This window comes from Urocitellus parryii, chromosome 6 (assembly GCF_045843805.1).
Source record: "Urocitellus parryii isolate mUroPar1 chromosome 6, mUroPar1.hap1, whole genome shotgun sequence".
NCBI classification, from domain to species: Eukaryota; Metazoa; Chordata; class Mammalia; order Rodentia; family Sciuridae; genus Urocitellus; species Urocitellus parryii.
The window spans coordinates 174,311,256-174,326,553 of NC_135536.1; the positions used below are offsets into that span (position 1 = coordinate 174,311,256).

At 37.5% G+C, this 15,298-nt stretch overlaps 1 protein-coding gene and 1 non-coding gene across 5 annotated transcripts in view; one reads left to right on the forward strand and one right to left on the reverse strand.

Annotated features, from left to right (window-relative positions):
- The window catches only part of Tpx2 (TPX2 microtubule nucleation factor), a 50,110-nt gene that overhangs the window by 13,052 nt on the left and 21,760 nt on the right, over positions 1–15,298 (forward strand). For 3 of the 4 annotated variants that reach the window (XM_026402143.2, XM_026402147.2, XM_026402145.2), the window contains exons 4-9: positions 4,369–4,488; positions 7,496–7,622; positions 10,113–10,238; positions 11,283–11,408; positions 13,338–13,459; positions 14,964–15,115. In XM_026402143.2, the coding sequence (XP_026257928.1) occupies positions 4,369–4,488; positions 7,496–7,622; positions 10,113–10,238; positions 11,283–11,408; positions 13,338–13,459; positions 14,964–15,115 (773 nt within the window). The remainder of the gene's footprint in view (positions 1–4,368; positions 4,489–7,495; positions 7,623–10,112; positions 10,239–11,282; positions 11,409–13,337; positions 13,460–14,963; positions 15,116–15,298) is intronic. The other variant, XM_026402148.2, reaches the window with a different exon arrangement.
- Trnaa-ugc (transfer RNA alanine (anticodon UGC)) lies at positions 12,106–12,179 on the reverse strand. The gene has a single exon. It is a non-coding gene; the product is annotated as a tRNA-Ala (tRNA).

Genomic DNA, 15,298 nt, shown 5'->3' on the forward strand with positions numbered 1-15,298 from the left:
CATTTCCTTTTTCTTTTTCCCTTCTTCTGGAGATTGAACTCAGTGGTAGCCCATTTGCCCAGTGGTACTCCTACTCTTCCAGTCCTCCTCTTCCTTGTGCATGTCTAAAATTTGTTTAAACAATATTTTATTTTGTCATTTAGTACCATAAAATATGTACAAATCAATTATGAAAAGTTAAAATGTATCAAACTTAACATAGACTCTTATGGACTATGTATGGTGCCATATGCTGAGAGAAATGTAAATAAATGTAAAGATGTGACATTAAATTTTAACTGCAGGGGGCTGGGGCTGTAGCTCAGTTGTAGAGCGCTTGCCAGCAGGTGTGAGTAAGGCACTGGGTTTGATCCTTAGCACCACATAAAAATAAACAAAAGCATTCTGTCCATCTATAACTACCAAAAATCATAATTGCATAAAATTAACTGTAGTAATACCATATTATTGTTACAATTTTGTAATTACCCTCATTGCAGGGAACCTAAAATTCTCTGTAAATTTTTTTTAATATTGTTTTAATAATAGATGGGCATAATTGTAGATGGGCATAATTTTATTTATTTATTTTATATGTGGTGCTGGAGTTCAAACCAGTGCCTCATGCATGTGAGGCAAGCACTCTACCACTGAGCTACAACCCTAGTCCTCTCTACAGATTTTTGACTGTGAGAGTGTGTACCCCTAATTATCAAATTGTTTAGTGGTTGGCTGTAATTAAAATGCCCAATATTTGGGGAATGGACTGTAAGTACAAATTAATGTTATTTTGTAATTGAAAATGACAGATATTCAGGCTTTGAGGATGTATAGGAAAATCCAGATGAAACAATGTTCAGTAAGTCTCCAGGAGGCATACATGTCTGAAATGATGACAGCCACAAGAAATCTTATAAGCAGGGCGTGGTGGTGCACGCCTGTAATCCCAGTGGCCTGGGAGGCTGAGGCAGGAGGATCTCCGATTCAGAGCCAGCCTCAACAAAAAGCAAGGCACTAAGCAACTCAGTGAGAACCCGTCTCTAAATAAAAATACAAAATAGGGCTGGGGATGTGATTCACAGTGTTTTGGTGCCCAAGTTCAATCCCCTGTACCAAAAGAAAAGAAATTTTGCTCTGTATCATTTGACATAGACTATAATATTACAACTTGGATATTGACATTGATATAATATGCCAATTTTACTCAGATTTCCCCGCTTTTACTTTACTTCATTTTTGTGTGTGTATATGTATTAAATTCTCTTCAATTTTATCACTTGTGTAGGTTCATGTTTCTGCTACCTCAGTCAAAATCCAAATGTTTTATTTATTTTTTTCTTACCAATGCTGGGGATTGAACCCAGGGCCTCCTGCATACCATGCAAGCACTCTACCAATTGAACTACACCCAACCCTTTGCACAAGTTCCCCACCCTCCCCTGCCCCCACCCCCGCCACCCACCTCTTTTGCTGTATTGGGATGAGTTAAAATTTGTGATGATTGATTTGTGCCTTAGCCTCTCAAGTTATTGGGATTATAATATTGGGGATTGAACACAGGGACACTATATTACTGAACTTCATTCCTGGCCCTGTTTTATTTTTCATTATCTTTTTTTGGGGGGGGTGTATTGGGGGGTAAACCAAGGGGTGCTTAACCGCGGAGCCACGTCCCCAGCCCTTTTTTTGTATTTTATTTAGAGACGGTCTCCCTGGGTTACTTAGGGCCTTACTAAGTTACTGAGGCTGGCTTTGAATTTGAGATCCTCCTGCTTCAGCCTCCCAAGCTGTGGGGATTGCAGACATGTGCCACTATGCCCAGCTATTTTTTATTATCTTATTTTATCTTTATTTATTTACTTATTTTTTGAGATGGAATTTCACTATTTCCCAGGCTAGCCTCACACTTTTGGGCTCAAGAGATAACCCCCTATTTTAGCCTCCTGAGTAGCCGGGACTATAGGTGTGTACCACTGTGCCTGGTGTTGCCCTTTTATAATTACATTCCCTCTGCCCGCCTCAATTCATTTTCTTTTAAATATGTATTTTTTTTATTTGTAGATGGACACAATATCTTTATTCTGTTTTTATGTGGTGCTGAGGATCAAACCCAGTACCTCATTCTAGGCGAATGCTCTACCACTAAGCCCCAACCCTAGCCCCCAATTCATTTACAAAAAAAAATTTTTTTTTAGATGTTGACGGACCTTTATTTTATTCATTTATTTATATGTGGTGCTGAGAATCGAACCTAGTGCCTCACACATGCTAGGCAAGTGTTCTACCACTGAGCCGCAACCCCAACCCCCCCAACTCATTTTTTTTTAAGAATTTTTTTTTTAATATTTTTAAATTTTCCAGCGGACACAACATCTTTGTTTGTATGTGTTGCTGAGGATCGAACCCTGGCTGCACGCATGCCAAGGGAGCACGCTACCGCTTGAGCCACATCCCCAGCCCCCCAATTCATTTTTTTTTTTTTTTTTATTGGTCGTTCATAACATTACATAGTTCTTAATACATCATATTACACGGTTTGATTCAAGTGGATTATGAACTCCCGCTTTTACCCCGTATACAAATTGCTGTATCACATCAGTTACCCTTCCATTGATTGACATATTGCCTTTCTAGTGTCTGATGTATTCTGCTGTCTGTCCTATTGTCTACTATCCCCCCTCCCCTCCCCTCCCCTTTTCTCTCTCTACCCCTTCTACTGTAAATCATGTCTTCCATTTGTATTCTCTTGACTTACCCCTCCTTACCTCTTATATGACATTTTGTATAACCCTGAGGATCGCCTTCCATTTCCATGCAATTTCCCTTCTCACTCCCTTTCCCAATTCATTTTTAAGTGGAAAGATTTTGCTCCTAAAGACCCAGTCCTCAATAACAGAATTGCCTGATTTGGTTCTGTGATGTGGCATATAGTCTGAAGCCAGGCCACAATATGTTTATTTTTTTTAATAGTCATAGATGGACACATGCTTTTATTTTTTTAGTTTTTTAAATCCAGTGCCTCACACATGGTTATGTTTTTACTTAACTTTGGAATAATAATGTGAGATCAGTGGTTGATGAGGCCCCTTCATTTTATTCTTTCTCATGTCGTCATCCTCCTTGAAGGAGAAATCAATATGTGGTAGGGACAAAAATGGATCCTTTGTAGCCATACTTGGCACTTAAGTATAGTGTCCCAATGTGATGGCATCTGCCATTCTCTTGGGAAAGGATTTTAGTGGTATCCATTGGGAATCCTGAGAGGAGTGGTCTGTTGGAAATGATTTGGGAGGAAGGGGTATATAAGAGGGCTAGCTATCCTAGAGGGGTCTTCCCCGTGTCCTTGCTTCTCTGGAACCTGGAGGAAATGCCTGGGCTGTCTGAGGATTTCTTTTTTCTTTTTTTTTTCTTTGTTTGGTGGGCTAGGGATTGAACCCAGGGCCTTGTGTTTACTAGGCAAGTAGTCTACCAACTGAGCTATATCCCCAGCCCCTGAGGATTTCTTTTTCCAAGATTGTCTTTAAACAAACAAACAAACAAAAGAATGATAGAAAAAGAAATACTAGCATAACAATACTATTACATACAACTTGGCAGAAAAAAACTTAATCCCACAATCTTTCAGAACTTTCTTATTTTAATATATTACTTTCCACTTTTCTTTCAGATAATCATGTCTTTATACACTTGCAATCAGAGCATACAGGCACAGAGATGTTATTGCTGGGGATCACTGCATTCCTGCAGCTTTATCAGTGTGGTGTTGGTAGAATAGACTTTTCACTATTTTGCACAGCAGAACCTAAGATAAAATTATCTCAGTTAAGAGAGAAGCTAGCTCTGCTTCACTTGCATGCATTGGACATGCATGTCTCATCTTGTCAGTTGTAGAAGCAGGTCTGACTATACAATATCCCTTGTAAGTCCTACAGTTCCTGGTGGCTACAGTTTACTTTAAGAGGAACATAATGTATTTAAATAGTAGACAAGGCCAGGTCATGTTTGTATGGCCCTGATCGTGTATCAAGCAAAAGATAAGGAGCTATTTACACTTGCAGATTCCGAACTTTTGCTTTTGTTCATTGTACATTTTTCAGTGTTACCACTTGTTTAGTGACAGTTTTCAGAGTTTCTGATATAATGTATATTCATTTCCTTTTTCTTTTTCCCTTCTTCTGGAGATTGAACTCAGTGGTAGCCCACTTGCCTAGTGGTACTCCTAACTCTTCCAGTCCTCCTCTTCCTTTTGATTGCTAGAACTTTGCTTGTTCTTCCTAAACAAATTGGAAAGATACTGGAAGGGGCTTTATTCCCTGTTTTAAGTACCTGGTGCAAATTTGTTTTGCTTTTATTCATTGTTTGGATGATGATGACTTTGCTTTTTTGCAGATGAGAAGGCCAATTTGGAAAACAAGTATCCTGGGAATGGGACAGGAGAGATTTTTCAGAGTAAAACTTCTGTGAAAAAGGCTAATCTTCAGCAAGCTAATGACACACCTTTGAGACCAGGTAATAAAGAACATTTTTAGAAAAAAGTGTTTTTGTTTTTGTTTTTCTTTTTTTTTTTTTTTTTTTTTTTTTTTAAGAGAGAGAATTTTTTTTAATATTTATTTTTTAGTTTTCGGCAGACACAACATCTTTGTTTGTATGTGGTGCTGAGGATCGAACCCGGGCCGCATGCATGCCATGCGAGCACGCTACCTCTTGAGCCACATCCCCAGCCCAGAAAAAAGTTTTTTGACAGAATGTGGGACAGTGTATTAGGAACCTGAGGACCTGGGAAATTACCTAAATGCTGTATCTCTTGGTTTATTATTGGTGAACTGGGCTAGTTAATTTCTTTTCTTTCTTTCTTTTTCTTTTTTTTTAATATTTATTTTTTAGTTGTAGTTTGACACAATACCTTTATTTCACTGATTTATTTTTATGTGGTGCTGAGGATCAAACCCAGGGTCTCGCACGTGCAAAGTGAGCACTCTACGGCTGAGCCATAATCCCAGCCCTTCTTTTTTAAAAAAAAAAAAAAATTTTTTTTTTTTTTTATTTGTAGATGGACACAATACCTTTATTTTATTTTTTTATGTGGTGCCGGGTATTGAACCCAGTGCCTCATGCATGCTAGGCAAGTACTCTACTACTGAGCCACAATCTCAGCCCCTGAGCTAGTTAATTTCTTGATGATCATAAAACTAATCTTGTTCTAATTATTATTTTAATTCTTAGAACTTGAACTAATATAAAATTTTATTGCTAGGTGCCTAATTATTGTTGTTTTATGACAAAACCTAACTTGGGTCTGGTTGGGAAACAAAACAGCAGAAGAGAAGAGTGTACTGCTTACCATTAAATATGAATTCTTGGACTTATGTATTGATTTTAAAAAAGATGATTGAGCTGGGTATGGTGGCACATGCCTGTAACCCCAGTGATTTGGGAGGCTGAGGCTTGAGGTCAGCCTTAGTAACAACAAGATCCTGACTCCAAATTAAAAAAAAAAAAAAAAAAAAAAAAAAGGAAAGAAAGAAAGGATTAGGGATGTAGCTTAGAGGCAAAGTGCCCCTGGGTTCAATCACCTATACCAAGGGGAAAAAAAAGATGATTGACATTTAAACTGGTGGTTACTAACTCTATTCAATATTGTCTCTTTGATCAGAACAGGAGCAGCATGCATTCAGAGGTCCTAAAACCTGTTTTTCTTTTTAGTTGTAGATGAACACAGTACCTTTATTTATTTATTTATTTTCTAGGGTAGTAAAGATTGAACTCAGAGGCACTCAACCACTGAGCCACATCCCCAGCACTATTTTGTATTTTATTTAGAGACAGGGTCTCGCTGAGTCGCTTAATGCCTTGCCTTTGCTAAGGCTGGCTTTGAACTTGCTATCCTCCTGTCTCAGCCTCCCAAGCTGCTAGGATTACAGGTGTGTGCCACTGCACCTGTCTATTTTTTTAAATCTATTTTTATGTGGTGGTAGGATCGAACCCAGTGCCTTACATGTGTTAATCAAGTGCTCTACCACTGAGCTACAACCCCAGTCCCTAAAACCTCTTGAAAATGATTTTTTTAAAAAAGTAATGGCTCGGTTGAGATACAGTTCATTTATCGTGTAATTCATCTACTTAAAATAGACATTTTGGTGTTTTTTAGTATACTCAGAGCTGTGCACCTATCAACTTAATCAATTTAGAACATCTGAAAATTATCCTGTGGGTAAATCTGAAACTGATCTCAGTCACTTTGTAACTAGAGGGGCTGTATCAGAGATATAACCATATTTTCAGTGAACTTGATTAGTTCATAGTCTGTGCTGCTAGGCTGACTTTCAAATAATTGATTGTGGGTATAAATGGTATCTGAGTTCAGGATCGGAACAAGGACCCTGAACTTTGGTATCCATCTGTGTTTTTTTTTTTTTTAATATTTTTTTAGTTGTCAACGGATCTTTATTTATTTATATGCAGTGCTAAGAATCGAACCCTGTGCTTCACAATGCTAGGCAAATACTCTACCACTGAGCCACAACCCCAGCCTGGTATTCATGTGTCTTTTGCTTTTTCTCTTTTGCCTGCCTGCTTGCCTTCCTCCCTCCCTCATTCCTTCTTCCTTCCTTTACTCCCTTCCTTTCAATACTGGGAATAGAATCCAAGGGTGCTGGGTTGTGGTTGTGGCTCAGAGGTAGAGCACTCACCTAGCATGTGTGAGGCACTGGGTTCATTCCTCATCGCCACATAAAAATAAAATGAAGATATTGTGTCTACCTAAAACTAAGATAAATGAATAAATAAATATTAAAAAAAAAAGAATCCAAGGGTGCTTTACCAATGAATTATATCCCTAGTCCTTTTAACTTTTTATTTTGAGGCAGGTTCTTACTAAGTTATTGTGGCTGGCTTAGCAAGATCAAACTTTTGATCCTCCTTTTTCAACCTCCTGAGGTCCTGGAATTACAGAGTTGTGCCACTGCACCCAACTTGCATATTTTATTTCTGCTTTAACCATAGTAGCTTTTTAAAAATGTTTTATTTTGATGGGCTGGGGCTGTGGCTCAGCAGTGGCGCACTTGCCTGGCATGTGTGAGGCACTGGGTTCATTTCTCAGCACACATATAGATGAATGAAATGGAGGTCTGTCAACAATAGAAAAAAAAATTTTTAAAAATTTTTATTTTGAGACAGAGTCTCGCTAAATTGCTGAGGTTGACCTAGAATTTGAAATTCTTCTACCTCAGCCTCCTGAGTTGCAGGAATTATCGGCATGTGCTACCACTTCCGGCAGCAAAGAAGCTTTTATAAACAGACTGCTACATAAGATATCACTGGAACTAAGGGTTCCTTTGCTTAGGAAGGGTGTGTTTGTGTGTGTGTGTGTATACATGATTTCAACCTAGAATTCTGTATTAAGTCATATATATTCTGTATTAAGTCATATATATATCTATACTTATATATGTCTATATCTTTTCTAATCTATTGCCTTTTGGATTTGAGTGCCAACTTTTTTTTTGGTTTTCCACAGTTGACAACATTTATTACAAAGAGGCTGAAAAGGAAAATCTTATGGAATATTCCATTCCTTCAAATGCTTGTTCTTCCCTGGAAACTGAGAGAGCCGTATCAAGAAATACTCCAACCCAGCCTCAGAGGTAAGTCTGTATTAGGGCTCAAAATTATGGTTTTGCTGGTGGTGCACATCCCAGCGACTTGGGAGGCTGAGGCAGAGGATTGCAAGTTCAAGGCCAGCCTTGGCACTCAGCAACTTAGCAAGGCCCTAAGCAATTTAGGGAGACACTGTCTTAAAATTTAAAAAAAGAAGGATTGGTGGTAAAGCACCACTGGGTTCAATACCTGGTACCAAAAAGAAAAAAGTTGTGCTTATAATCATTTTCAAAAAAGTAATAACCCCGTAGATCACCTCCTATGTGTCCACTCTGTTACACTCTTTTTTTTTTTTTTTAAATTAGTAGTTGTAGATGAACAGCATGCCTTTATTTTATGTGTTTATTTTTGTATGCAGTGCTAAGGATTGAACCCAGTGCCTCACATGTAAGCACTCTGCCGCTGAGCCAGGGCCCCAGCTCTGTGTTACACTCTTTATGTTACCTCATTTAACACATGAATTGTAGCTTGTAAGCTTAATTTACAGAGCTCAGTCATACTAAGTTGCTTGCCCAAGGCAAGTCATTTCAGAGCTAGAATTCAGATCCTGATCAGTCTGGATCCAAAAGCTTTATATGCATTTAATTGTTACATCTTCCTGATGTCATATTTTTTGAAGGTTTCATTTTTATTTATTTTATCTCTCTTTTTTATAACTTTATTTTTATGCAGTACTGAGGATCAAACCTATTATCTCACATGTGCTAGGCAAGCACTCTACCACTGAGCATCAGTCCCAGCCCCTGTTTCTTTTTATTCCTCAATGTTTCTCAAGGTTATATTTGCATAGTATCTTTTTCTTTATTACCCCCCCCCCCCACTGGGATTGAAAAAGTTTGAGTGCACATGCTAAGCCAGTGCTCTAGCACTGAGTTACATTCCTAGCCTGTTTCTCTTTGTTCTGAGACAAGTCTTAGTTGCCAAGGCTGGCCTTGAACTTGCAATCTCTTACCTCAGTCTCCTGAGTAGCTGGGATTAGTCATGTGCTATCTCACGTAGCTTGTAGATTTCTTGCTATCCTTTAACTTTTGACCTGTTTTTGACTTTTATTTTATTATTGTCACTTTTATTTGTGGTGTTTGGGATCAAATTGAGGACCTCATGTATGCTAAATGAACACTCTACCATTGATCTAATAATTGCATTTTGTTTAAAATGTTTATATTTGCTTTTACCATTTCTGTATTATAATCATGAATTTAATTAAATTAGAACTGCCTTTGTACTTGGTGTTTTCTATACATCTCATCTTTTTTTGTTGTTCTGATTTTCCTTTCCTATATTTGTATCATTCAAATATTTGTTTGTTTGTTTGCTTATTTATTTATTGTGCCAGAGATTCAACCCAGAGCCTTGCACATGCTTGGCAAGTGTCTACCACTCAGCTCAACCCTAGCCGTCATACAAATAATTTTTAGTTTTGTATTTTAATTCATCTATTGGCTTTTGAAGTGTGTGTGTGTGTGTGTGTGTGTGTGTGTGTGTGTATGACAAAATTTATGAGTATAGCTGCTGCAGACATAATGTTCTTCAGAAACATGAAAATTGTAAAAACTACAAAAGATTATAAAAAGCTTAGAATTATTATCTACATTCCAAAAATCTAACTTCTCTTAATATATATATGGAATTCTACAACACTGAGTGAAATAAAACACAAAATTATACTTGTAGTAGTCTGATTTTTATATTTTATGAAGTTTATTGTTTTCCCTAAGAACTAATATATCATATTTATGGGATGCATGCTTATTTGGTAACATGATAAAGAAGAAGTGATGATTACTGTAAAAATCAAGATAGCAGCTATTGTCAGTATTCTGTTTCTTATCCTAGGTGGTGATTTCATGAGTCTTCACTTTGTAATTATTTATTTGTGTTTTGTTCACTGTTTCTTGTATTTTTCCAAAGGTAGGGTCTACTAAAAGAAAAAGGAAAAAATGAACACCTTAGTCAATTTCTAGAAGCTCTACTCTAATTTTAAGTCTGATGGTAACAAGCTATGGCAAGTTACTAACATGTTGACTAAAAGAGTCAAGCCTTTTCATTTCTTTTGACTCTGACCTATAAAAGGAAGGAATTATAGGTGATTGCTGGCAAGTTATTTATTTTTTTTAAAGGAAGTAGAATCTTACTATATACCCTGGCTGGTCTTGAACTCCTGAGTTCCATGCCCCCCCCCCCCCCCCAGACTCCTAAGAAACTCAACAGTACACTCAACTGTACCTGCTCTCTTTTTTTTTTTTAAATCAGGTTTATTGAGATTTAATTTATAAACACAAATTTATTTAACCAAAATCTTATTGTCAAATTTCAAAAATTGTCAGCAACTTAAGAGAGGTTAGATTTTTGGAATGTAGATAATATTTTTAAGCTTTTTATAATCTTTTGTAGTTTTTACAATTTCATGCTTCTGAAGAACATTTTGTCTGTAGCAGCTGTATTCATTATAAATTTTGTCAATTCCTCTACCATAGAAGATCTCTTAGACTCTCTGCTCAGAAGGATTTGGAGCAAAAAGAAAAACGCCATGTTCAAATGAAAGCAAAGAGATGTGCCACTCCCGTAATCAGTGAAATACCACCTTCCAAAAGAATGAAAGTGTAAGTAGCCTGAGCGTCTAACTGCTGAGAGCAGACGTACTGTGTGTGCCTTGCTTACCACCTGTAAGGTTAATTTCTTTCCAAGGGAATAGGGTACAAGTAAAATATGTACATCCGCAATATATTTGCACCTGGATCTGGGGAAGCTTAAGGCTGTGACCATGATGAGGTAAATTGTTATATGCACCCTGGAGGTTGTCAAATCTGCCTTGACACAGATTTTATTTCTGTTTGATTCCCTGTCTAAGAGCAAGCTGAATATATACTGTTGGTTCTTATTTTTACCAGTTAGGAATGTATTTTGCTGCAAGTCATGGTCTATTCAGCTGAAATGTTTAAATAATAGTGATTTATTTGCTTTACAAAGTAGTTTGCTGCTGGCTTTGGTTCAGTGGGTAAATAATGCCAGGGCTAGCATCTCTGATTCTTAGCATTTTTTTTCATACTTGTGGCTCAAGGTGGCTGCTCTGTTTCTCAGCTTTTTCCTTTTGCTTCTTGCCACAAGGTAGCTGCTGTATCACATCCATTTTCAAGAGAAGGAGTACAGTAGTGGAAGGAAAATGAAATCTTTCCCAGAAGCCTTTGAATTGTATTTTAGTTGCCAGACTACTACCTTGACCCCTTAGTTGCAGAGGAGTCTATTAAAACAAGTTCAGCACTTACTTGTAGTAGCTTTGGTATATTGGTGATTCCTCCCAAACTGGGGTCTTATTAATAAGAAAGAGATGGAATAGATATTAGGAAGGGGATTAGATGTCTGCCATTTGTTCATTTGATGATGAGCTGATAGAAAGAATCCCATCTTACTCTACCGAATCACCGCTGGTCAACCTTTACCTTGACCTCTGTTGATTTTTTCAAAGTTTATTCCCTGGAACCTTCGGTATATATGTTCAGATGATACTATTGAAAGAATTATGTGGTTGATACATGCTTACCATCTTAAAAATGAGAAAATTTAAGCCACATGGTAGATTTGGAGAGGATGGTGTGGCATATGCTTTAGGACATTGAGAATATATTTTGTGTCCTTCTGAACTTAAGTTCTACCAACAAAAAGAAACCAGAGGAAGAGGAAGGAGGCAGTTCTCAAGATACTTCTCAAAAGGCTGAATCTTCCTCAGAGAAAGTCAAGGGCAGACATACTATGACTTGCACACCATTCATAAAGTAAGTTTCCCTATTTATATTTTAGAGCAAATAGATTCCATTTACAAAAAGGTACATCCTCATTCCATTTGGTGCTCCTGGAGCTTGGGAAACTCCTCTAAAGTTGTGACCAGGGGGCAAAGTGAATTGTTACTAGTGTTCTGGAGGGTGCTTATACTTTAAATAATGAGAAAAATATGCTATTAAAGCAAATTTAAAATATAGAAGGAAAAGGTAAAGATTCTTACTACATACATTGAACAGTTTTAATTTTTTTAAGTTGTAGATGGACACAATATGTTTATTTTTATTTGGTGCTGAGAATCGAACCCAGGGCCTCACGCATGTGAGGCAAGTCCTTTATCACTGAGCTACAACCCCAGCCCAACAATTTTCATTTTTAAAAGCTCCCTTTTTTTTATTTATACGCGGTGCTGAGATTCAAACCCAGGGCCTCACACATACCAGGCAAGCACTCTACCACTGAGCCACGATCCCAGCCTGCTCCCTTTGGCCTTTATCTAAGTAGATACACATACTTTCATAACTGTTAATAAAGAACTTTTGGGTTCTGTTTTATTCACTTGCCATGACATAGTTCAATCATGCCTGCTTGCCTTGTTTCCCTCCCCTCTTTTCCTCCCTTCCTCTAATCCTCCCTCTCTCTTCTTTCCCTTCCTTTCTTTTTTCCTTACTTCCTTTTTTTTTTTTTGTGGTACTGGGATACTGGGGATTGAACCCAGGGCTTTGTGCATGCAAGGCAAGCACTCTACCAACTGAGCTATATCCCCAACTCCTTACTTCCTTTTATTGGGAATTGAACCCAGGGGCACTCTCTACCACTATTTTCCAGTCCTAGTCCTTTTAATTTTTTTATTTTGAGACAGTCTCACTAAGTTGCCCAGGCTGGCCTCAGACTTTCTTTTTTAAAAATTTTTTTTCTTAGTTGTAGATGGACACAATAACTTTGTTTGATTTATTTATTTTTATGTGATGCTAAATGTACAAGGCAAGCGCTCTACCACTGAGCTACAACCCCAGCCCCTGGCCTTAGACTTTTAATCCTACTGTCTCAGCCTCCTGAGTCTCTGGGATTATAGGCATGTGGCACTGAACCTGGCTAAATAATTTTTTAAAAAATTCATATAGGTAAGAAATGAAATGACAGGGTTGAGATTTGAACCCCGGTTGACTTTACTTCTGTCTTCTCTATTACACTTACGTATTCTTTGTTATATTTGTTGGTAAATATTTTCCCTATTCTTGTTTTTTTCTTCAGTATTGGGAATCAAGCCAAGGTCTTGCAGATACTAGGCAAGCACTATACCTCTGAGCTACATCCCTAGTCCTCTTTTTTTCCCATTCTACTGTTTTTTGTTTTTGGTTTTTTTAGTTGTAGATGGACACAATACCCTTATTTTATTTATTTTTATTTCTATGTGGTATTGAGGTTCAAACCCATGCCTCACATGTGCTATGCAAAATACTCTACAGCCTCACTGTTCTACTGGATTTTTTTTTTTTTTAGTTGTAGATGGACACACTATCTTTATTTAATTTTATTTATTTATTTATATATTTTTTAATGTGGTACCCGGGATCGAACCCAGTGCCTCACACATGCTAGGCAAGCGCTCTACCACTGAGCCACAACCTTGTCCCTGGATTTTTGAATTAAATTTTTTATATGGCATAAAAGCTAATCATTGCACAGATTTGTGAGTCTTTTATAGTCTGTTTTGGCTATATTTTTTCCGAAAAATTCTTAAATTTTGAAGTATGCATATTTTTATCATGTTATCTAATTAAGCCAATATCTGCTTATTAGATAATATTTTTGGATTTTGATGCTTACTTATCATAGATTAAAAACAGTCTATATAATACCTTTAAGTTCTTGTGAATCATTGGGCCTCTTTCTCCTCTCATCTCTTAATGATTTCCCTTTAGGCAGAAGGTTTTAAAAAGTACTGAGGAGCAAGAGTTGGAGAAGAGAATGAAAATGCAGCAGGAAGTAGTGGAGATGCGGAAAAAGAATGAAGAATACAAGAAACTTGCTCTTGCAGGAGCAGGTCAGCTTGGCTCTGGTTGAGACTAATTTTTGAGGGATGCTTTTTATAATCTTGGTAGGGTTTTCTGAGGTCTCTAAAGCAAAAAAAGGCTTTCTTGGTAGTCATCACTAAAGGCTGGGTGTATTAAAAGACTGGACATGAATTCCATTTATATCCCAATGATTATTCCATAAAACATTTTATCTGCATTAGCCCTTCCTTAGGTGTGCTATTCCTCCTCTTTGTATTAGAAAAAGAAGGAACTATGATTGAGACAAAAGGCAAAATAATTATACAGGCCAGTTTGTTGTTGTTTCTTCCTTTTATCGTAAAGGCAAAAAGAGCTGAGTCAACTTCACTTGTAGCTGTGGAGGAAAAGTATAACTGAGGGAAAAGATTACAGTTTTGCTTTACTTTGACATAGATTTATTAAGTCAAAACTAAAGAGTCTGCTTACTGGGTTGAAAAAGCAACCATGGAGTTTATAAGTTTTACTTCTTAGGGATGCTAAGTTTGCGTTTAAAGTCATTGTATAGGGGGGCTGGGGATGTGGCTCAAGCGGTAGCGCGCTCGCCTGGCATGCGTGCGGCCCGGGTTCGATCCTCAGCACCACATACCAACAAAGATGTTGTGTCCGCCGAACACTAAGAAATAAAATGTTAAAAATTCTCTCTCTCTTTCTCTCTCTCTCTCCTCTCTCACTCTCTCTTTTAAAAAAAAAAAAAAAATAAAGTCATTGTATAGGGAGTGATAGTGTAGCTTAGTAGCAGAGCACTTGACTAGCATATGTGGGGTTCTAGGTTCAGTCTCTAGCACCCCCCACATGAAAAAGATCAGTCCATAGCTTTTCCTATCAAAAGTATTCTAGTAATTTTTTCTCCAGAGTAATGATTATACCTAGGAAATGGGATTCTTCCCTTTGCTTGTATCTGACCAAAGGGCTTCAAACCCAGTAGGACTTAATAAACATGACATGTGTTAGTGTCCCTGAGGACTGTTTTCAGTTCCAGGTTACATGTAGATAGTAAACAGTTAGATCCATGGTAATAGGAATACCAAAAGGATTAGTGTAAAAGAGGATTTAATGATGTTCTGTATTCTTTTTGTGTTAGGGGAGGTGGGTAATGGGGATCGAGCCCAGCAGTGCTTTACTACTGAACTATATCTCCAGTCCCTTTGTATTTTTTTTTTTTTTTTGAGACAGTTTCTTGCTGAGTTGCCAAGGCTGTCCTCAGCTTTGTGATTCTCTTGCCTCAGTCTTCTGAATTGCTGGGATTATAAGCAGGAGCTACTGCACTCAACTGATGTTCTCTATTCTTTTTTTTTAGAGAGAGAGAGAGAATTTTAATATTTATTTTTTAGTTTTTCTTTTTTTTTGGCGGACACAACATCTTTGTATATGGTGCTGACGATCGAACCTGGGCCACATGCATGCCAGGCAAGAACGCTACTGCTTGAGCCACATCCCCAGCCCGATGTTCTCTATTCTTCATGTTATCTCTGTTTTACTCTGCTTCTCACTTAGGGCAACCTGTGAAGAAATCAGTGAGCCAAGTAACTAAATCAGTTGACTTCCACTTCCGCACAGATGAGCGAATCAAACAGCACCCTAAGAACCAGGAGGAGTATAAGGAAGTAAACTTTGTATCTGAACTTCGAAAGCATCCTTCATCTCCTGTATGTTGATAAATTAATTCAGTTAAGACTTCAAGTGTAGCATTTGTGGTCACTTTTTACAGTAGTACAATTCAGAGAAGTATATATTTTGAATTTAAGTAAATCTTTTGTAAACTGTGTGGCCTTGGATAAATCATTCCTTCCTGGAAACTATCTTACTAAGTTGCTCTGAAAATGTAATTG